This window comes from Nerophis lumbriciformis, linkage group LG08 (assembly GCF_033978685.3).
Source record: "Nerophis lumbriciformis linkage group LG08, RoL_Nlum_v2.1, whole genome shotgun sequence".
NCBI lineage: Eukaryota > Metazoa > Chordata > Actinopteri > Syngnathiformes > Syngnathidae > Nerophis > Nerophis lumbriciformis.
The window spans coordinates 46,993,964-47,018,113 of NC_084555.2; the positions used below are offsets into that span (position 1 = coordinate 46,993,964).

At 40.5% G+C, this 24,150-nt stretch overlaps 1 protein-coding gene, 1 long non-coding RNA gene and 6 other non-coding genes across 8 annotated transcripts in view; 7 read left to right on the forward strand and 1 right to left on the reverse strand.

The window, feature by feature from the left end:
• Nucleotides 1–24,150, forward strand: part of frmd6 (FERM domain containing 6) — an 83,673-nt gene that overhangs the window by 45,893 nt on the left and 13,630 nt on the right. Inside the window, exons 2-7 of the mRNA XM_061969082.2 lie at nt 3,765–4,069; nt 6,794–6,884; nt 12,364–12,443; nt 17,896–17,972; nt 19,746–19,932; nt 20,356–20,511. Of these exons, the coding sequence (XP_061825066.1) occupies nt 3,971–4,069; nt 6,794–6,884; nt 12,364–12,443; nt 17,896–17,972; nt 19,746–19,932; nt 20,356–20,511 (690 nt within the window). The 5' untranslated portion in view covers nt 3,765–3,970. The remainder of the gene's footprint in view (nt 1–3,764; nt 4,070–6,793; nt 6,885–12,363; nt 12,444–17,895; nt 17,973–19,745; nt 19,933–20,355; nt 20,512–24,150) is intronic.
• Nucleotides 6,748–7,319, reverse strand: LOC133611908 (uncharacterized). The gene is made up of 3 exons (XR_009816064.1): nt 7,056–7,319; nt 6,942–6,985; nt 6,748–6,859 (listed from the first exon to the last, which is right to left on the reverse strand). It is a non-coding gene; the product is annotated as an uncharacterized lncRNA (long non-coding RNA).
• On the forward strand, nt 12,484–12,566 carry trnal-uaa (transfer RNA leucine (anticodon UAA)). Its single transcript has one exon. It is a non-coding gene; the product is annotated as a tRNA-Leu (tRNA).
• On the forward strand, nt 15,994–16,076 carry trnal-uaa (transfer RNA leucine (anticodon UAA)). Its single transcript has one exon. It is a non-coding gene; the product is annotated as a tRNA-Leu (tRNA).
• On the forward strand, nt 16,538–16,620 carry trnal-uaa (transfer RNA leucine (anticodon UAA)). Its single transcript has one exon. It is a non-coding gene; the product is annotated as a tRNA-Leu (tRNA).
• trnal-uaa (transfer RNA leucine (anticodon UAA)) lies at nt 21,916–21,998 on the forward strand. The gene has a single exon. It is a non-coding gene; the product is annotated as a tRNA-Leu (tRNA).
• trnal-uaa (transfer RNA leucine (anticodon UAA)) lies at nt 22,890–22,972 on the forward strand. Its single transcript has one exon. It is a non-coding gene; the product is annotated as a tRNA-Leu (tRNA).
• Nucleotides 23,401–23,483, forward strand: trnal-uaa (transfer RNA leucine (anticodon UAA)). The gene has a single exon. It is a non-coding gene; the product is annotated as a tRNA-Leu (tRNA).

Genomic DNA, 24,150 nt, shown 5'->3' on the forward strand with positions numbered 1-24,150 from the left:
GAGTTAACATTATTTCTTATAGGGGGAAAGATGTGATGTTATGAGCTAGGGAATATAACAACTACACTACCCAGCATGCAACGGGAGTGACGAGCATGCACGGTAGCCCCGAAAAGTGTTGTTGCATGTCGCCACGCCGGCAGCTAAGAATGAGGTTATGAGCACGCTGTGAAAGTAAACGTCAAGAACTCAGCCAACACGCCTTGTCTGCATTATTTATAATTAGACATACAACACATATACAGTGTGATTTTGTTTTGTTTACAAGGAAAGAAAAACAAAAGTTAAAAAAGGGAGATATGTTGTATATATATGTATGTGCTGCGGTTGCTTTAAGAACGTTGCTACAGCTGCCGTAAAGGAGGTGCGTTGCTAGCCTGGTTGCTATGTTTCCGGTTGGTCGTGAAAGTGTTCGTCATGTGTTTGTACCCTGCTCAAATCTCTCAGTAAAGTTATTCATTGGATTATACCTTTTGTTTTGAACTTTATTACACCTTGGAGTGCTTTTTCCGGTCCATTGTTTTTCCTGCTTTCGCTATCTGCGCCTAATGACTGAGCTACTGGACGTCATTTCTTGTGATGTCCCACGGGGCATTTCTGGTCGGGACGGGATTCGTTCCCAGGGATTCGAATAAAGAACCAACTCTTTTTCTTTGCTATAGTGGTCTCGATAACGGGTACCGGTTCTCAAAAAGGGATTCGAGTCCGAGGACTCGGTTCTTTTCTTATCGAACAACCGGGAAAATCGGTTTTGAGTATCATCCCTACCTATAGGTTCAATGTGCACAATTGAATATCTTAGTTGTTCAGACAGTAATGTGTTTAAAACAGTTTGGATTAAGTAATGTCTTTTAATGGAAAAAGATGTTAATGTCTCTTGTTTTCATGTTAGCATTTATGATAGCGCTCGCGTGCAGTAAATGAGCAGTGTCACAGGTCCGTGACTTTATCAAAGTGTTAACAATCATGGTTTTCCAATCAGTTTAACTTAAAGTTTTACCATGGTTTACTATTATACCGTTTATCGTTACATCTCTATTAATTTGTAAAAGTTTTGTCTTTGTCATTCGGAAAATGTAGCAAAAGGAGAGAAGTTAGAAGAAGTGGACAGTCAACTATTGAGCGAATTTGCAGAGAGATCAAATCTAGCCCTCCTTAGTGCTGTGCAATATAATGATATATATTGTAGAACGATATAAAAATGTCCATAGTAAGATATCATTGTTTATATCGTCATTTTAACATCTGGGCTGCAGCTAATGTAGCTGTAGCAACACTGTTACGTCACTTGAAATAACTTTATGGCGAAAGCCGGCAGGAGCATGGATGTCAACAATGTAGCAAAGACGCAGAGCACAATGGAAGCTAAACCAACAAAATCCAAATAGGAATAGGTGCCAAAAATAGGGACGAAGAACTCTTTAGTTTGGCACTGGTTTGGACTAGGGTTGTCTCGATACCGATATTTTGGTACCAGTACCGGTACCAAAATGTATTTTGATACTTTTCGATACTTTTCTAAAAAAAGGAAACCACAAAAAATTGCATTACTGGCTTTATTTGAATAAAAAATCTTAGGGTACGTTAAACACATGTTTCTTATTGCAATCGAAGAACAATTTTGTCCTTAAATAAAATAGTGAACATACTAGACCAGGGGTCGGCAACCCGCGGCTCCGGAGCCGCATGCGGCTCTTTGATCACTCTGATGCGGCTCAGCAGCTTACTTGCTGAACCCCCCAATTTTCCCGTGAGACTTCCGGATTTCAGTGCCTCTCGCAGAAAACTCCCGGGATTAATATTCACCGATTATCACCCTTACAGCTATAATAAGGGCGTGCCATGATGGTACAACATTTGGCACCCTCTACAATCTGTATTAACAGTGTGCCAGCCCAACATTTGTTATATAATATACATCTTCTGCTTGCACACATACGTGACAGCAAGGCATACTTGGTCAACAGCCACACAGGTTACACTGACGGTGACAATATAAAACAACTTTAACACTCTTACTAATAATGCGCCACACTTTGAACCAAAACCAAACAAAAATGACAAACACATTTCGGGAGAACATCTGCACCTTAACACAACATAAACACAACAGAACAAGCACCCAGAATCCCATGCAGCCCTGACTCTTCCGGGCTACATTATACACCCCTGCTACCACCAAACCCCGCCCCCACCCCAAGCCTGCTCCCTCACACATCAACCCCCCCCTCTGTGCGTCGGTTGAGGTGGGCGGGGTTTGGTAGCGGGGGTGTATAATGTATCCCGGAAGAGTTAGGGCTGCATGGGATTCTGGGTATTTGTCCTGTTGTGTTTATGTTGTGTTACGGTGCAGCTGTTCTCCCGAAATGTGTTTGTCATTCTTGTTTGGTGTGGGTTCACAGTGTGGCGCATTATTAGTAAGAGTGTTAAAGTTTTTTTTATACCGCCACCGTCAGTGTAACCTGTGTGGTTGTTGAGCAAGTACGCCTTGCTGTCACCTACGTGAGCAAGCGGAAGCCCCATTCAACATGTGGCCGATCAGGCACGCTGGTTGTAGTGGGCTCCATATGCTGTACCATCACGGCACGCATGACGCTGACAAGCGCTATTCATTTAAAATCTGCGTGCCGCACCAGCTTAAAAATTCCATATAAAGGTGGTGCAGCGTGTCTGAGACCCCTGGTTTGTACATAGCACAAAGCAAAAAAATAACTTTGTATGCAGTGTTATTTCATTTAAAAGTTCAAAAATTTTTGCGGCTCCCATTGTTTTCTATAATTTGTGAAACTGGTCAAAATGGCTCTTTGACTGGTAAAGGTTGCCGACCCCTGTACTGGACAACTTGTTTTTTAGTTGTAAGTAAAGGCTCCTAATTAGTCTGCTGACGTATGCAGTAACAAATCGTTTCATTTATCATTCTATTATTTTGTCAAAATAATAAAGGACAAGCTGTAAAAATTGATTATTAATCCGCTTGTTCATTTACTGTTAATAACTGGTTAGTTTCCGTTTCAACATGTTCTATCTACACTTCTGTTAAAATGTAATAATCACTTATTCATCTGTTGTTTGGATACTTTACATTAGTTTTGGATGATACCACACATTTAGGTATCGCTCTGACACCAAGTAGTTACATGGTCATAATTTAAGTTGTCATGTGTCCAGGGATGTATATCCTGAGTTTATTAATATAATATGAATTAAAATAATAAATGTAATCATAGTAGTATCGACTAGAAACGCTCTTGTACTTGGTATCATTACAGTGGATGTCAGGTATACATCCATTTGTTTACATTGTGATGCTGGTGAGCTATCGTATCCTCCTACGGTGTGTAGTGAAGCATGTTTAGCTATTCCTCGTCCTGCAGGGATGATACTTGTAAGAAACGTACTTTATTTGTCGCCATGGAGGCGAGGATTAGTGACTGTGGATGGACCTTAGCCGCAAGCAGTGTTATAGCTTCACCTTTATCTTTAGTTTTTAAGCCAAAATGCATCCGTTCTCCCTTTTCTGTCTACACTTTGTGTCTGCTTGTAAGTACTCCGTGATTGTGCGCTGCCGAACATGCTCCTCTACTCGTAAAATCAGCAATGTCATGATGTGACGACGCCGGAGGGGGGCCGTTACTTTTTAGAGGTGGTGTAGTACCGAATATGATTCATTAGTATCGCGGTACTATACTAATACCGTACAACCCTAATTTGTACAGTTCCACACACTTTTAAAATCTAATGCTGTCTTTGTTTTGTCTCCACAGTGGCAAAGTGCAGCGGGGATCCCCATGCTCCTCCTCGTGACTGCTGCCCGGCCTGCTGAGCCTGTCAGAGCCGCCCCTTCTGTACCGCCGGGTCGCAGCTGAAGCACGGCTATTGCCGACGCCTCGGTGGTCGTCGGAGGGCCTTGAGCCCAACCCCCCTCCTTCAGCAGGCGGAGGGGCCTGTCCTGTCGCCAGTTTACAAGAAGATGAACAAACTGAACTTCCACAACAACAAAACCATGCAAGACCGCCGATGCGTTTGTGTCTTTCTGCCCAACGACGACACGCTCAATGTTATAGTCAATGTGAGTACACCGATGTCCAGGGTCATTTGTGTCTTTATTGCAAAAGCTTTTTTGGACAGTGAATTTATGTAACTGAATTTTTGGCGTTTGAATTTGGTGAACTGAATTTTTTACATCAAATTAAGCTAACAATTTTACTAAATAAAAATTAGAGATGTCCGATAATGGCTTTTTTGCCGATATCCGATATTCCCATATTGTCCAACTCTTAATTACCGATTCCGATATATCCAGTCGTGGAATTAACACATTATTATGCCTAATTTTGTTGTGATGTCCCGCTGGCTGCATTAAACAATGCAACAAGGTTTTCCAAAATAAATCAACTCAAGTTATGGAGAAAAAATGCCAACATGGCACTGCCATATTTATTATTGAAGTCACAAAGTGCATTATTTTTTTTAACATGCCTCAAAACAGCAGCTTGGAATTTGGGACATGCTCTCCCCGAGAGAGCATGAGGAGGTTGAGGGGGGCGGGGTTGAGGTGGGGGGTGTATATTGTAGCGTCCCGGAAGAGTTAGTGCTGCAAGGGGTTCTGGGTATTTGTTCTGTTGTGTTTATGTTGTGTTACGGTGCGGATGTTCTCCCGAAATGTGTTTGTCGTTCTTGTTTGGTGTGGGTTCACAGTGTGGCGCATATTTGTAACAGTGTTAAAGTTGTTTATACGGCCACTCTCAGTGTGACCTGTATGGCTGTTGACCAAGTATGCATTGGCATTCACTTGTGTTTGAAAAGCCGTAGATATTGTGTGACTGGGCCGGCACGCAAAGGCAGTGCCTTTAAGGTTTATTGGCATTCTGTACTTCTCCCTACGTCCGTGTACACAGCGGCGTTTTAAAAAGTCATAAATTTTACTTTTTGAAACAGATACCGATAATTTTGAAACCGATACCGATAATTTCCGATATTACATTTTAAAGCATTTATATATATATATATATATATATATATATATATATATATATATTATATATATTACATCCATCCATTTTCTACCGCTTATTCCCTTTGGGGTCGCGGGGGGCGCTGGAGCCTATCTCAGCTACAATCGGGCGGAAGGCGGGGTACACCCTGGACAAGTCGCCACCTCATCGCAGGGCCAACACAGATAGACAGACAACATTCACACTCACATTCACACACTAGGGCCAATTTAGTGTTGCCAATCAACCTATCCCCATCCCTTATAAAAATGTTTGTGTTTAAAAAAATAGTTTGTTCAAATACATGCATCCAAATTTGGTGCTAAAAATCCAGTGTACAAAAGTTCAGTATAGAAAAATTAAGTGTATGAAAAATACAGTGTAAAAAGAAATTTTATGTCGAAAAATGAATTGTAAAAATAAAATCAGTGTGAGAAAATTAAGTGTATAAAAATTCTGTGTAAAGAAAATTAGTGCAGAAGAATGAATTGCGTAAATATATCACGTTATCGATGTATCGATGGGAAAATGCATTTTTAGACTATATGATTTGCCTGAGCGGCCAGGAGACACCGAAAGTAACAAGGGGTAGAAAATGGATTAGAACAGTGATTTTCAACCTTTTTTGAGCCAAGGCACATTTTTTGTGTTGACAAAATGCGGAGGCACACCACCAGCAGAAATCATTAAACAACGAAACTCAGTTGACAGTAAAAAGTTGTTGTCGCAATTGTTGGATATGACTTTAAACCATAACCAAGCATGCATCAATATAGCTCTTGTCTCAAATAGGTGTACTGTCACCACCTGTCACATCACGGCGAGACTTATTTTGAGTTTTTTGCTGTTTTCCAGTGTGTAGTGTTTTAGTTCTTGTTTTGCGCTCCAATTTTGGTGGCTTTTTCTCTTTTTTTGGTATTTTCCTGGAGCAGTTTCAGGTCTTCCTTTGAGCGATATTTCCCGCATCTACTTCGTTTTTATCCTTCTTCGTGGGGACATTGTCGATTGTCATGTTTGGATGTTACATTGTGGACGCCATCTTTGCTCCACAGTAAGTCTTTGCTGTCGTCCAGCATTCTGTTTTTGTTTACTTTGTAGCCAGTTCAGTTTGAGTTTCGTTCTGCATAGCCTTCCCTAAGCTTCAATGCCTTTTCTTAGGGGCACTCACCTTTTGTTTATTTTTGGTTTAAGCATTAGACACCCTTTTACCTGCTGCCTCCCGCTGTTTCAACTTCTACAAAGCAATTAGCTACCTGCTGGCACCTATTGATATGGAAGAGTATTACACGGTTACTCTGCCGAGCTCTAGACAGCACCGACACTCAACAACAACACATCATTTACAGACTATAATTACTGCTTTGCAAAAAATATTTTTTACCCCAAATCGGTGAAATTAGATCAACTAGTGTGCCGCGGCACAGTGGTTGAAAAACACTGGATTAGAAAGGACAGATTTTAAAAAACAAGAATAAAAAAATAAAAAACAATTTTTTTTACATTTTTTTTTTTAAACCCAGGACTTCCCGTGGGTCGGATTTTGGACGCTGGGCCAGGCCGTAGTTTGGGGACCCCTGTCCTAGAGTCAGTTAGTGTTTTGTAGGGCGCATTCATCTGTTTGAGCAATCCCAAGTTAATTTGACTTATGGCGTGGGAAAATGATAACAACAGAGTAGGGGTGCATGTATCGACACATTTTCACTTTATTGTGTAGCAGTTGCGGAGTAGAAGTGTTAGTTTACAAAAACAAAGAGCAGTATTCATGGCTGTGTGTGCATGGTTATCTCCTCCCCCCTCAGGTGAAGACTCTGTGCCAGGAACTGTTGGTCCAGGTCTGTGATCTCCTGAGGCTGAAGGACTGTCACCTGTTTGGACTCAGTGTTATTCAAAGTAAGAAACAAAAATGATTCCAGGTGTTATTATGAGCAGTTCTCCCACTTGTTACACCTCAGGTGGGCGCGTGGCGTCCATCGTGCCCTCCCAGTAAATTCCTGCACATAAAAATGTAGCCCAAACTTGGCGAGGAAGCAGGAACGGTGCCCTAAATGTAGCATGTCTCACCTAGCTGTCATGGAGGTCTGCAGGAACACGGTCCTCCTCGTCTTGACTGGCTCTATTGTGTGGCGAGCAAGCAGTTTACGGTGACGAGGCCGTGCGAGGGTCATGTGACTCACTGTCTGTGTGTGTGGGAGCAGACGACACACGGCGCTGGCGGGCGACTGCGGCGCTGAGAGTGTTGCGAAAGCCTTGTTTTCAGACAGCTGCCCTCCAGATGAGGGCAATGGCCGGACTCTCAGTCCGTTGGGCCGGAGCCAACGACCTCGATTGTGGGACATTCTTCAAGTGCTTGTCTGAACAGCGTGAAATCCCCAAGGCAAACAGAGGCCACCCAGCCGCACAGTGACACCCACCATGGCCCCCGGCCCCCTGGCCTCAGCCAGAGGTCACTAACCTGGCCCTTGTTCGCTTACAGCCACATTCACGCTGACTCACGCAACTTTTTCACCAAATGTTTGTGTTACTTTGTGGACCGTGAATGAAAACTGTTTACAGTTGTACAACGATCAGATCATGTGACTTACTTTTGTTTTACATTTATTACAGAGCAGTGTAGTGTTGTCCCGATGCCAAATCCTCTAAGACAGGAGTCAGCAACCTGCGGCTCTTTAGCGCCGCCCTTGTGGCTCCCTGGAGCATTTTTAAAAAAAGGCTTGAAAATGGAAAAAAATGGGGATTTTTTTTTTTTTTTGGTATGTTTTTTGTTTGAGGACAAACATGACACTTTTTGATTGATTGATTGAAACTTTTATTAGTAGATTGCTCAGTACACCAGGGGTCAGGAACCTTTTTGGCTGAGAGAACCATGAAAGCCAAATATTTTAAAATGTATTTCCGTGAGAGCCATTTAATATTTTTTAACACTAAATACAACTAAATGCGTGCATTTTTAAGAAAGACCAACATGTTTAGAGTACGATAAGTCTCTTATTCTTTTTAATAACATTGTTATTCTGAAGATAACCAATAATCATACTTGCCAACCTTGAGACCTCCGATTTCGGGAGGTGGGGGGTGGGAGGTGGGTGCGGGGGCGTGGTCGGGGGTGGGGCGTGGGGCGTGGTTAAGATATATATATATATATATATATAAGAAATACTTGACTTTCAGTGAATTCTAGCTATATATATATATATAAATAAAATAAATACTTAAATTTCAGTGTTCATTTACAAACTACAACTCACAAACACTTTAGAGTTAGGCTCCACCATCAGAATGTGTACTTAAACTTATAAAGATCACATGGATATTATTCAGTGAGTTGATTCACCAAAACTAACCTGTTATACAGGAGGAAAAAGCACACAGGACGTTTCAATTGTTCACAGACTGGTCGCGCTCATCAGAATGACAAGACACTTCCGGTCTGCAGGTGATAGCATTCAATTGGGAAGAAACGCCCTACTGCCCCCCACTGACCAATGTGAATACTGATAAATGTGTAATGACAGCTCCAAAAACGAATTCAAACCACAAAATAAAATAAATAAATCAACACAAAAATGTGACACATTATGGGTGGGTCACATATGCATGTACAGTAGATGGCAGTATTGTCCTGTTTAAAAGTGTCACAACATTGCTGTTTACGGCAGACGAACTGCTTTACAGTAGACACTGTTGTGTGTTGTCAACACGTCACTCAGGTCCGCCTGAATTTCGGGAGAAAATTTGTCTCGGGAGGTTTTCGGGAGAGGCGCTGAATTTCGGGAGTCTCCCGGAAAATCCGGGAGGGTTGGCAAGTATGCCAATAATAAATAAAATACTTCTTACCATTAATGCGACTTTTGGTGCTGCATGGTTTTGCTGATGGCTTTGTAGTCTGGTTGATACGTGGTTATTTTTAACACTGTGGTTACCAGAGTAATTATTCATTACTTATCATGTTAAGCAAATTTCAGCTAAGATTTATCTGAGAGCCACATGCAGTCATCAAAAGAGCCACATCTGGCTCTAGAGCCATAGGTTCCCTACCCCTGACATATTCCGTACAATTGACCACTAAATGGTAACACCGGAATAAGTTTTTCAACTTGTTTAAGTCGGGGTCCACGTTAATCAATTCATGGTAAACACAAACCTTCCCAATTGTTAGAAAGCCCACTGTTTAATATGTTTGTGTGTATGCTTCACTGATGAAAGTATCGTTTTGTCCTACTAATTTCGGCGGTTCTTGAACTCACCATAGTGTGGACTGTGACGCAACACTTTACTTTACTTTACATGTAAAATCTTCCACTCCTTCTTTGTATCACTTTGTCAACCAAAAGTTTTATACTGTGCGTGAATGTACAATGGTGCGCTTTGTTGATGTTATTGACTTGTTGGAGTGCTAATCGGGCATATTTACTCAGTGCTGCAAGCTAATCGATGCTAACATGCTATTTAGGCTAGCTGTTACTTTTATCCTCTTTGTATATCATTTAGTTTTGCATGTCTCATGACACATTATCTGTATGTAATATTGGCTGCATTTCATAGAGTTGTATGTGTGCCATGTTGTTCCAGACCACAGCAAACATTACCTAGCTTGCCAAAGATTGTGATAAATCTGTTAAAAGAAGACAGCCTGTTGTTTCCTTTAACTTGGACACACACGTCTATACCTTTGGCCATTAAAAGCCAGTAATTTCCAGGAGTTATCTCACCTTCTGAGTAGCCTCTGATTTACTAATGTTTTCTAATGTGTAGAATAAATATTAAATTTGTCAGATTTGTTTTTTGTATTTTTGGTCCAATATGGCTCTTTCAGCGTTCTGGGTTGCCGACCTCTGGTCTAAGAAACAAGAGCACAAACAGGAAAATAGAAACCAAAACACAAAACAAATCCCAACCTGTAATGAGGGGTCATTAACTCTATTGGGAATATTCTGTTTTGTGTGTCTGTAGCTTTAATGCTAATGAGTTGTGTGTGCCTCTAAGACTGGAACTGTGCACTTGTCCAACCTGTTAGAAATCATATCAAATACAACGATGTAGTGTTGTCCCGATACCAATATTTTGGTACCGGTACCAAAATGTATTTCGATACTTTTCGGTACTTTTCTAAATAAAGGGGACCACAAAAATGGCGTTATTGACTTTATTTTAACAAAAAATCTTACGGTACATTAAACATATGTTCCTTATTGCAAGTTTGTCCTTAAATAAAATAGTGAACGTACTAGACAACTTGTCTTTTAGTAGTAAGTAAACAAACAAAGGCTCCTAATTTAGTCTGCTGACATATGCAGTAACATATTGTGTCATTTATCATTCTATTATTTTTTAAGACACGTGGTAGAAAATTAATTATTAATCTACTTGTTCATTTATTGTTAATATCTGCTTACCTTCTCTTTTAACATTTTCTATCTACACTTCTGTTAAAATGTAATAATCACTTATTCTTTAGTTGTTTAGATGCCTTACCGTACATTAGTTTTGGATGATACCATAAATTTGGGTATCAATCCGATACCAAGTAGTTACAGGATCATACATTGGTCATAATTTAAGTCCTTGTGTCTGCAGGGACGTATTTCCTGAGTTTATAAAAATAATATGAATTAAAAACAAAACAAAAGAAGATTTTGTGGTGCTAAAAAATATCGATGTAATCATAGTAGTATTGACTAGATATGCCCCAGTACTTGGTATCATTACAGTGGATGTTAGGTGTGAGGGGCCGGTACGTTTTAGAGGTGGTATAGTACTTTTGGTGGACAAAATGAGACAAAGAAGGAGTGGAGGATTTTACATGTACCGGTAAACAAATTGTTGCGTCACAGTCCACACTATGGTGAGCTCAAGAACCGCCGAAATTAGTAGGACAAAACGATACTTTCATCAGTGAAGCATACACACACTAAATGATATACAAAGAGGATAAAAGTAACAGCTTGCCTAAATAGCATGTTAGCATTGATTAGCTTGCAGCACTGACCAAATAAGCCTTATTAGCACTCCAACAAGTCAATAACATCAACAAAGCGCACCATTGTACCTTAACGTACAGTGTAAAACTTTTGGTTGACAAAATGAGACAAAGAAGGAGTGGAAGATTTTACATGTAAACAAAGTGTTGCGTCACGGTCCACACTATGGTGAGTTCAAGAACCGCCGAAATTAGTAGGACAAAACGATACTTTCATCAGTGAAGCATACACACAAACATATTAAACAGTGGGCTTTCTAACAATTGGGAAGGTTTGTGTTTACCATGAATTGATTAACGTGGACCCTGACTTAAACAAGTTGAAAAACTTATTGGGGTGTTACCATTTAGTGGTCAATTGTACGGAATATGTTCTGTACTGTGCAATCTACTAATAAAAGTTTCAATCAATCAATCAAAAAGTGTCATGTTTGTCCTTGTTAGAATAATTATGTATATATTATCACACAACTCTTATGCTTAAGGGCCATTGCTATAGTTATTTTCAATTGTGCTGAAGTGGTATTTTTCTTTGTCTGTGCAAAGCTGGCAATCCAAAAGATTGCAAGCCAGTCTCGTATCAGTGTCTGTGTCCAGGAACGGCCTGGTGACTGCCAAGGCCGAACACCGCCGTGACGCAGACAGAGCAGAGACAAGGCGATATCACCAGCATTTCTTGTATAGTCATATATTGTGTCTAACTGGAGCTGTCGAGATTACCCCCTTCCCTCAGCGAGAGCTTCGGTGATGTAACCAGGGACCTCCCAAATAAATAGAGGAAGCACGTGGGCTGGACTTTTAGAATGTAGTTTGGATCTGTAACTAGAATACAGCCCAAAAAACATGTCTCCTCAATTGAGCCAAATTTAACTCTGTCTCTGCATGATTCCTTGCTTCTCGTCTGTTTAATAGATGTCATCAGTGTTTGAACCTGACAGTCCTCAAACAAAAACCATACTAAAAAAAAAAATATTTTCCCCATCTTTTTCCATTTTCAAGCCTTTTTAAAAAATGCTCCAGGGAGCCACTAGGGTGGCGCTAAAGAGCCGCAGGTTGCTGACCCCTGTTATAGAATTTTAGATTACATTTTCAATGATAATAATGTTTGTAAATCATCTACTAAGATTCTGTGGTACATCAGATGGGACAGCCAAAAGAAGTTGGTAGAGGAGAGTAAATGTAAATGTAAAACATGGTGTAGAAATGCACCCAATTTTAGAAAATGTACCAGTATGTGGTTAGGTTAAAAAAAGCACTTAAGGAAAGAAGACTTGAGGTTTTCTGGTACAGCATATTTTAGGAAATAAAAACATAACTGCCGCCCACAAACATGTCAACACAAATAGAAACCATATTGTCAGTGGATTAAAATGCTCTCCCTTCTCCCCGCAGATAATGAGCACATCTACATGGAACTGGATCAGAAACTGTCCAAGTACTGTCCCAAAGAATGGAAGAAAGAAGCCAGCAAGGTGAGACGTGGAGCCAATGCTGGACTGACTTGTTGTCACCACCAGGGTGGCCGAGTGGTTAAGGCGTTGGACTTAAGATCCAATGGACGCTAGTCCTCGTGGGTTCGAACCCCACTCCTGGTATTGTTTAGGTTCTTTCAACTATAAGTAATCTAAGAAGATTCACATTGAATCCTCATATTAGTTTTGACTGTTTGCAGTGTGCTTGACTTAATGTACTTGGATGTAAACAGTCACTGTTTGAACATCAATGATTCATTGCTGTGGTTGTGTGTGGTGCCTGTCCACATCACTTCAAAGAACAACACTCTAAATCAGACCTGGGCAAATAAAGGCCCGTTAAGCTTCTCAATCTGGCCCGCCGGACATTGCCAAATAATTTTTTTAGATCTTTAAGATGGCAACTGTAGCTGTCATCATGATGTGCAGTGATGCTTTCAAATTGCCGTAAGTTAAAGTTACAGTTAAAGTCCCAATGATTGTCATACACACACTAGGTGTCCTCTGCATTTGACCCATCCCCTTGATCACCCCCTGGGAGGTGAGGGGAGCAGTGGGCAGCAGCGGTGCCGCGCCCGGGAATCATTTTTGGTGATTTAACCGCCAATTCCAACCCTTGATGCTGAGTGCCAAGCAGGGAGGTAATGGGTCACATTTTTATAGTCTTTGTTATGACTTGGCCGGGGTTTGAACTCTCAACCTACCGATCTCAGGGCGGACACTCTAACCACTAGGCCACTGAAAAAAAAACTTGTTCAGTCTGCTGTTAAGGAGGTCGACCTCCACAGTCTTGAACTATACAAAGTATTTCAATGGTTGGAATCTGCCCTATTGCATGATATACTAGTTACTATGGTTTGATTTAATTTTGAGACTTTTATTAGTAGATTGCACAGTACAGTACCGTATTTTTCGGAGTATAAGTCGCACAGGCCGAAAATGCATAATAAAGAAGGAAAAAAACATATATAAGTCGCATTTTTGGGGGAAATTTATTTGATAAAAGCCAACACCAAGAATAGACATTTGAAAGGCAATTCAAAATAAATAAAGAATAGTGAACAACAGGCTGAATAAGTGTACGTTATATGAGGCATAAATAACCAAGTGAGAACGTGCCTGGTATGTTAACGTAACATATTATGGTAAGAGTCATTCAAATAACTATAACATATAGAACATGTTATACGTTTACCAAACTATCTGTCACTCCTAATCGCTAAATCCCATGAAATCTTTTACGTCTAGTCCAGGGGTCGGCAACCTTTACCACTCAAAGAGCCATTTTGACCCGTTTCACAAATTAAAGAAAACAATAGGAGCCACAAAACTCTTTTGAAATTTAAAATGAAATAAACACTGCATACAAAGTTGTTTTTTTTGCTTTGTGCCATGTATAAACCAGGGGTCTCAGACACGCGGCCCGCACCTTTATATGAAAATTTAATGTTAGTGCGGCCCGCAAGTTTTATATGAATGGCGCTTGACAGCGTCATACTTGCCAACCCTCCCGATTTTTCCGGGAGACTCCCGAATTTCGTGGCAACTATTCTCTCGAATGCCTGCTGATTTTCACCCAAACAACAATAATAATGGCGTGCCGTGATGGCACTGCCTTTTAGCGCCCTCTACAACTTGTACCAACAGCGTGCCAGCCCAGTTACATGTCATTTGAGGCTTCTGCAAACACACATGAGTGACTGCAAGGCATACTTGGTCAACAGCCATACAGGTCACACTGAGGGTGGCCGTATAAATAACTTTAACACTCTTACTAATATGCGCCACACTGTGAACCCACACCAAACAAGAATGACAAACACATTTCGGGAGAACATCCGCCCACCTCCGTGCGTCGGTTGAGGTGGGCGGGGTTTGGTGGTAGCGGGGGTGTATAATGTAGCCCGAAAGAGTTAGTGCTGCAAGGGGTTCTGGGTATTTGTTCTGTTGTGTTACGGTGCCAATGTTCTCCCGAAATGTGTTTGTCATTCTTGTTTGGTGTGGGTTCACAGTGTGGCGCATATTTGTAAGAGTGTTAAAGTTGTTTATACGGCCACCCTCAGTGTGACCTGTATGGCTGTTGACCAAGTATGCTTTGCATTCACTTGTGTGTGTGAAAAGATATTAGATATTATGTGATTTGGCCGGCACGCAGATAGTATGGTGAAAAAGCGGACGCGACGACAGGTTGTAGAGGATGCCTAAGGCAGTGCCATCAGGGCACGCCCTCAATATTGTTGTCCGGGTGAAAATCGGAGAATGTTTGCCCCGGGAGAGGCACTGAAATCCGTAAGTCTCCCGAAAAAATCGGGACGGTCGGCAAGTATGCAGCTGAGCCGCATCAGAGTGATCAAAGAGCCGCATGCGGCTCCGGAGCCGCGGGTTGCAGACCCCTGGTCTAGTCTCTTACGTGAATGAGCTAAATAATATTATTTGATATTTTACGCTAATGTGTTAATAATTTCACACATAAGTCGCTCCTGAGTATAAGTCGCACCCCCGGCCAAACTATGAAAAAAACTGCGAACAATATGGTACATATTCCGTACAATTGACCACTAAATGGTAACACCCGAATACGTTTTTCAACTTGTTTAAGTCGGGGTCCACATTAATCAATTCATGGTATAAATATATACTATCAGCATAATACAGTCATCACACAAGTTAATCATCAGAGTATATACATTGAATTATTTACATTATTTATAATCCGGGGGTTGGGGCGGGGGGGTTAGGTTTGGTTGATATCAGCACTTCAGTCATCAACAATTATATCATCTGAGAAATGGACATTGCAACAGTGTAGGACTGACTTGGTAGGATATGTACAGCGAGCAGTGAACATAGTGAGTTCAGAAAGCATAAGAACAAGTATATACATTTGATTATTTATATTTGATTAATTACAATCCGGATAGGTGAGATGTGGTGGGGGGAGGGTGTTAGTCTAGGGTTGTAGTTGCCTGAAGGAGGATAGAGATGCACTTTCTTTTACACCTGTTGGGAGTGCATTCCATATTGATGTGGCATAGAATGAGAATGAGTTAAGACCTTTGTTAGATTGGAATCTGGGTTTAACATGGTTTGTGGAGCTCCCCCTGGTGTTGTGGTTATGGCGGTCATTTACGTTATTGAAGTAGTTTGACATGTACTTCGGTATCAGGGAGTTGTAGCAAATTTTGTAGACCAGGCTCAGTGCAAGTTGTTTTACTCTTACTCAGGTAATCTGATTAGTTATTATGGTAATCTAAGTCACAGCAGCTCAGACGAGGCACCAAGCAGTGAGGGTGGGGAGCGTCTCCACAGAGTGTTTCCAGAGAGGCCAGCCTGAAATGCGGGTGTCAGGGACAGACGCGGAAGGATATTTTTACAACAAAGTTCTTAAGCTTAGTGATGTATCAGATCGTAGGTGTTTTTTTTTTTTTACCCTTTTTGTTCATATTTCGCTGTGTTTGTTGCAATTTTGTTGCGTTTCGCCTGATTGCAAAATATGCCGATCAAGAGTCGGTGTGATGTGGAGCCGATGCTGGAGTGACATGTTGTCACCACCAGGATGGCCGAGTGGTTAAGGCGTTGGACTTAAGATCCAATGGACACTAGTCCTCGTGGGTTCGAACCCCACTCCTGGTATTGTTTAGGTTCTTTCAACTATAACTAATCTAAGAAGATCCGCATTGAATCCTCATGTTAGTTTTGACTGTTTGCTCGTACTTGGATGTAAACAGTCACTGTTTGAACATCAATTATTCATTGCTGTGGTTGTGTGTGGTGCCTGTCCACATCACTTCAAAGAACAACACTCTAAATCAGACCTGGGCAAATTAATGACCGTTAAGCTTTTCAATCTGGCCCGCCGGACATTCCCAAATAATTTTTTTTAGATCTCTAAAATGGAAAGTGTAGCTGCCATCATGATGTGCAGTGATGTTTTCAAATGACCGCAAGTCTTGAACTATACAAAGTATTTCAATGGTTGGAATCAGCCCTTTTGCATGATATACTAGTTACTATGGTCATCTAATTAGTTACTATGGTAATCTACGTTCATATTTCGCTGTGTTTGTTGCAATTTTGTTGCGTTTGTTGTCATCACCAGGATGGCCGAGTGGTTAAGGCGTTGGACTTAAGATCCAATGGACACTAGTCCTCGTGGGTTCGAACCCCACTCCTGGTATATTTTAGCTTCTTTCAACTATAGTTACTATAAAATATTCAGTGTTTTATCGTTAATAGTTAATATCGTAAATCCCACATTCTTTATTTTCATGTACATTCTGGGTCTGTCATTCAGTAAAAAAATTTTTAATTCCATTCCGTTTTTTAAGGCGGTCTGTCATAATGTTTTTAGCATTCAATCAGACATTATTGTGAGGTTTTGTATTAGTGTTCCTAAAAATAGATATACCGGCCCCCGGACACATTTATTTCTCTAAATTTGTCCCCCCGAGTCAAAATAATTGCCCAGGCCTGCTCTAAATGACAGTCAGTTATTGAAGTTCAATGGTAAGCTGAACTGTTTGCGTTTCAATTTTGTGAACTGAATTTTTTTTATATCAAATAATGCTGACAATTTCATTTTTTAAAATTGTGCGCACATTTTTTTCTCTAAATTTGGCCCCCGAGTCAAAATAATTGCCAGGGCCTGCTCTAAATGACAGTCAGTTATTGAAGTTAAATGGTTAGCTGAACTTTTTGCCTTTCAATTTTGTGAACTGAATTTTTTTTATATCAAATAATGCTGACAATTTCAGTTTTAAACATTGTGCGCACATTTTTTTCTCTAAATTTGGCCCCCGAGTCAAAATAATTGCCAGGGCCTGCTCTAAATGACAGTCAGTTATTGAAGTTAAATGGTTAGCTGAACTTTTTGCGTTTCAATTTTGTGAACTGAATTTTTTTTATATCAAATAATGCTGACAATTTCATTTAAAAAAATTGTGTGTGCAAAATTTGTTTGTTAAAATAGTGTTTTAAAATACAGTGTGTAAAAATGTATTTTGGTAAAATACAGTGTTTTAAAATCAGTGTATAAAAATTCAGTGTAAAATATTCAGTGCAGAACTATTTGTTGACTCTCCTCCAGTAAATTAAAAGACTGAAGCAATCGATCCTGTGTCAGAATCAGACAATGAGGTGTCAAGTTTGCAGTCACATGACACAGGTGTTGCAAAGGGGCAGGTTAGGCAGTACTACATCAGGCCATGTAGTCTGCGACCGGTACTTTTTAGAGGCGGTATAGTACCGAATATGATTCATTAGTATCGCGGTACTATACTAATACCGGTATACCGTACAACCCTACCACCTACAAAAGAAAAATTCGGAAGTGCACTGTGCACATGAGAAAATCTGATACAGGTCGCATATAGGCACAAAAAAATCGGAATTGACCTGCAGTGTGAATCTCTTGAGTCTGACTTTGATGAGCGTAAACATTCATGTCTTTTAGGGAATCGACCAGTTCGGGCCTCCAATGATCATCCACTTCAGAGCTCAGTATTACGTGGAGAACGGCAGGTTGATCAGGTAAGCTGTGGCCTTCCCCTCCCGTCCACACGGCAGCCATCTGACGTAGTGCCTACACTGCAAAAAGTCAGTGTTCCAAAACAAGAAAAAAAAAAGCAAAAATTAGGGGTATTTTATTTGAACTAAGCAAAGTTATCTGCCAATATAACAAGAAAATTCGGCTCGTCAAGACTTTCAAAACAAGAAAAATTAGCTAACCTCAATGAACCCAAAAATACCTTAAAATAAGTATATTCTCACTAATAACAAGTGCACTTTTCTTGGTAGAAAAAAAGAGACCTTTTTGCTCAATATGTTGAAAAATATTTTTAAATTAAGTAAATGCTAGTGTCATTATCTTGACATAATGATATGCGCTCGGCAGTACATTTCTTGAAACCAGCAAACTTATACTAAAGCTAATTTATTGTTCTTAATGGGAATTCAACAAAGCAACCGCTTGTTACTCTCGGGGTCTCCTAGCCGCTCAGGCAAATCATATTGTCTAAAAATGCATTTTTCCATCGATAACATGACATCATCGCGCCAAGTGCGTGCTCTTTCAGTCAATTAGTGCATACCGTATTTTTCGGAGTATAAGTCGCACCGGAGCTTAAGTCGCACCTGCCAAAAATGCATAATAAAGAAGGAAAAAAACATATATAAGTCGCACTGGAGCCCGGCCAAACTATGAAAAAAAACTGCGACTTATAGTCCGAAAAATACGGTATATACAGCCCGGCCCCCGGCCAAATTTTTTTTTATTGTAATTTTGAAGAATTTATCTGAATGTGAATGAACTATTTCTGTTCAAAATTGTTTGAAATGTCACATGTTAAATGTTTAAATATTTACTGTCAGTTTGTTGTCCTGTGCCAACTGTACTACTATATGAGTACCTATTTTCTATTGTTTCATTGAAAATAAAACATCAAAGTCCATTTGGCGGTCATCTGTTTTAATTATGAGACACATTTGTGTCAAAGTCATGATTTTTTTTTTTCATGCTTGAAATAAGAAATTATTACTTGGAATAAAGTCGTTTTATACTTGTGAGTGTTGATGACACAGCTTTGCAACACTTGATATTCTGGTTTCAAGCATGTTGCAGCAACAAACTGTAATATCTTACTGAGATCATTTAGGACCAAAACCCTTAAAACAAGTAAAACACTCTAACATAAAATCTGCTTAGTGAGAAGAATTATCTTATCAGACAGAAAATAAGGAAATATCACCCTTATTTGAGATATTTAATCTTACCGTATTTTTCGGAGTATAAATCGCTGCAGAGTATAAGTCGCACCGGCCGAAAATGCATAATAAAGAAGGGAAAAAACATATATAAGTCGCATTTTTGGGGGACATTTATTTGATAAAAGCCAACACCAAGAATAGACATTTGAAAGGCAATTTAAATAAATAAAGAATAGTGAACAACAGGCTGAATAAGTGTACGTTATATGAGGCATAAATAACCAACTGAGGTATGTTAACGTAACATATTATGGTAAGAGTCATTCAAATAACTATAACATATAGAACATGCTATACGTTTACCAAACAATCTGTCACTCCTAATCGCTAAATCCCATGAAATCTTATACGTCTAGTCTCTTACGTGAATGAGCTAAATAATATTATTTGATATTTTACGGTAATGTGTTAATCATTTCACACATAAGTCGCTCCTGAGTATAAGTCGCACCCAAACTATGAAAAAAACTGCGATTTATAGTTCGAAAAATACGGTACTTAGATTTCAGTTTTTGCAGTTATACTTTGTATTTGCAGCGACCGGGCGGCCAGGTACTACTACTACTGGCACTTGAGGAAACAGGTGCTGCTCTCTCAGTGCATCCAGCGGGAGGAGGCCTACTTCCTCCTGGCAGCCTTCGCGCTGCAGGCCGACCTGGGCAACTTCAAACGGAACAAGCACTTTGGCAAATACTTTGAACCTGAAACCTACTTCCCGCCCTGGGTGAGTACTATAACCGGTATCGGATGTTGGCCCAACCCCCTCCTCCTCCTGTTTAGTACGTATGCAGCTGATCAATCCTACTGTGTGACCACATTGGAGAACAAGGAGAAGAAGTGGGGCAGCAGGTTTATTTTTGTCGCTAACGTGGCACACACTTATTTTTCCCCACTTCTTTGCTCATGAAACCGCACCCACCTGATTGCTCCCCACTTCCTGCCATTTTCCCCTTTGCCTCCTTATCACATCTTACAACAGGAAAGCACGCAGAAAAACAAAGCTCAACACAGATTTACCAGAAGCGCTCTCACCCACTTCCTGTCTCTCATTGGGCTTTTATACCCTCACAGCGCTGCCAAGGCTGCATAAAAAAAACCTGTTATGCTCCTCTGATGTTTTTTTCCCTCCTTTTCTCTTCTGCGGCAGGTGATAGCCAAGCGCGGCCGTGACTACATCCTGAGACACATCCCGAACATGCACAAAGACCAGTTTGCCCTCACGGCCTCAGAGGCGCACCTCAAGTACATCAAGGAGTGTGCGCAGCTTGATGATGTCACCGTCCACTACTACAGACTCTACAAGGTGAGCTGACATCACACATTGTTTTACAGCCAAAACCTCAACTTACAAACTTAACTGCTTCTTGAAAGGGGTTCGTAAATCGAATAGTTTGTATAGTGAAGCAAATGTCTTTATAAGAAACAATGTAAATATAAACGATGGGTTGCAGCCTCGACAAAAGTTCATATTTTAGTAAATGTTTGTACACACCCCTATCTGTTTCTCAGCTGTGGTCCTTATAGGCCGGGGGTCGGCAACCCCCGGCTCCGGACCCGCATGCGGCTCTTTGATCACTCTGATGCGGCTCAGCTGCATACTTGCCGACCCCCCCCCGATTTTCCCGGGAAACTTTCGGATTTCAGTGCCTCTCGCAGAAAACTCCCGGGATTAATATTATCCGATTTTCACCCTTACAATAATAATAAGGGCGTGCCATGATGGTACAGCATTTAGCGCCCTCTACAATCTGTATAATCGGCGTGCCAGGCCAGCCTCTTGTTATATGCATCTTCTACTTGCACACATAAGTGACAGCAAGGCATACTTGGTCAACAGCCACGCAGGTTGCACTGATGGTGGCCATATAAAACAACTTTAACATTCTTACTAATAATGCGCCACACTTTGAACCAAAACCAAACAAGAATGACAAACACATTTCGGGAGAACATCTGCACCTTAACACAACATAAACACAACAGAACAAATACCCAGAATCCCATGCAGCCCTGACTCTTCCAGGCAACATTATACACCCCTGCTACCACCAAACCCCGACCCCACCCCAACCCTGCTCCCTCACACATCAACACCCAACACAACAACAACACAATGATTGTCACACACACACACACACAAGGTGTGGCGAAATTATTATCTGCATTTGACCCATCACCCTTGATCACCCCCTGGGAGGTGAGGGGAGCAGTGAGCAGCAGTGAGCAGCAGCGATGGCCGCGCCCGGGAATCATTTTTGGTGATTTAACCCCCAATTCCAACCCTTGATGCTGAGTGCCAAGCAGGGAGGTAATGGGTCCCATTTTTATAGTCTTTGGTATGACTCGGCCGGGGTTTGAACTCACAACCTACGAATCCCATCTTTTGCAGTATATTTGATTAGTATTTATTTTTGTAATCAGCTTAACCTAAGCCTTGATAATAATCTTTGTGATTAACACCACAGTAGTTTAAAACACATAAAGTGCACTTTTGTTTATGATGTCACACAAGATATTTCAATAAGTGTCAAATAAAAATGAGCTGCATAATAGGAAATCAAATAGTGTATGTCCTTCGCTATGTGGTTGGTTCCTGCGGACGTTATCTCCTTTTGTTGTTGACTATTTTTTCCACAAGCACAAAAATGAATGGCGCATCCATACACATGGTTTCCACACAGAGGCTTATTTGGTCCAACTGTCAATCACCAGGATGGCCGAGTGGTTAAGGCGTTGGACTTAAGATCCAATGGACAATAGTCCTCGTGGGTTCGAACCCCACTCCTGGTATTTTTACCAGCTTGTATTTCTACTTATCCAGGTTAACCTTATATTTGTGTGTTAACAGTGATTTTCTGCCAGCCTTGCCTCATGTGTTTATCAATTGCAACCGTGTTTTGCTAGTATTTACCAAGTACACTATAGTGGAGCTTTAATTGACCTACTTAGTTGGTTTTTGACAGGGTTTGTAAATTGAAAAGTTTGAACTGTAAAGCAAAATTCCCCATAAGAAACAATGTAAGTTTGAATAATGAGTTCCAGTAAAGGTTTGGACACTTTGAACACAATATAGAGTGCTATACAGTACTGTATATCAAACAAACATAATAAATAGGTGATGAATGAACTTCTCTTTATTAACAAGCTCAAACAACAACAACAACAATACAAGCTTCTGTCCTCTGTATGCGCTGCTCTGCCAACACGTGCACACACACAGAAGTCCCTTTGGCGCCTTCACAAACTATCAGAAATCACAATTTTTTAAAATAACTAACAGCCTTTAACTAACTTTAACAACAATATTGCTACAATAATGAATATTTTAAAAAGTAAAACCCACTTACAGTAAAATAACATTGCCAAAGGTTCTCTCGTGAGCTGCTCCCTTAGGTCACAACAGGAGAGAAAAAGACAGATAGGGAGAAGTGAGGGAGTGGCTCAGTATGTGTGTGTGTGTGCTTTGGAAGAGGCGCCGCTGAACGAGAGGTCGTCTTTTCCTCCGCTGTGAAATAAGTCCGCTTCGGCATATTTGTCCAGCAAAGTCCGGGCTCATCACAATTAAAGACGTGCTTAGGTACTCGCCCAGCTTCTTCAATACGCACAAGCACAAAAATGAATGAATAGAGCATCCATACACATGGTTTGCACACAAAGGCTTATTTGGTCATACTAACAATCACCAGGATGGCCGAGTGGTTAAGGCGTTGGACTTAAGATCCAATGGACAATAGTCCTCCTGGGTTCAAACCCCACTCCTGGTATTTTTACCAGCTTGTATTTCTACTTGTCCAGGTTAACTTTATATATGTTTGTTAACAGTGATTTTCTGCCAGCCTTCCCTCATCTGTTTATCTAATACAACTGTGTTTGCTTCGTATGTACCAAGTACACTATAGTGGAAATTTAACTGACCTACTTATTTGTTTTTTTAACAGGGTTCGTAATTTGAAAAGTTTGAATTGTAACGCAAAATCCACCATAAGAAACAATGTAAATTTGAATAATGAGTTCCAGCCATGACAAAAGTCCATGTTTCAGTAAAGGTTTGGACACCTTGAACACAATATAGAGTGCTATACAGTACTGTATATCAAACAAATAATAAAGAGGTGATGAATGAACTCTTTCTTTATTAAAAAAAATGTATGAATAAATCGTCCATATATATGGTGGGGTTTACTGAACCAACACCAGGATGGCCGAGTGGTTAAGGCGTTGGACTTAAGATCCAATGGACACTAGTCCTCGTGGGTTCAAACCCCACTCCTGGTATTTTTACCAGCTTGTATTTCTACTTAACCAGGTTAACCTTATATTTGTGTGTTAACAGTGATTTTCTGCCAGCCTTGCCTCATGTGTTTATCAATTGCAACCGTGTTTGGCTAGTACTTACCAAGTACACTATAGTGGAAATTTAATTGACCTACTTAGTTGGTTTTTGAACAGGGTTCGTAAATTGAAAAGTTTGAATTGTAACGCAAAATCCACCATAAGAAACAATGTCAATTTGAATAATGAGTTCCAGCCATGACAAAAGTCCATATTTCAGTAAAGGTTTGGACACCTTGAACACAATATAGAGTGCTATACAGTACTGTATATCAAACAAATAATAAAGAGGTGATGAATGAACTTTTTCTTTATTAACAAGCCCAAACAACAACAACACAAGCTTCTGTCCTCTCTATGCGCTGCTCTGCCAACACGTGCACACACACAGAAGTCCCTTTGGCGCCTTCACAAACTATCAGAAATCACAATTTAAAAAAAAAAAAACCAACAGCCTTTAACTAACTTTAACAACAATATTGCTACAATAATGAATATTTTAAAAAGTAAAACCCACTTACAGTAAAATAACATTGCCAAAGGTTCTCTCGTGAGCTTCTCCTTTAGGTCACAACAGGAGAGAAAAAGACAGATAGAGAGAAGTGAGGGA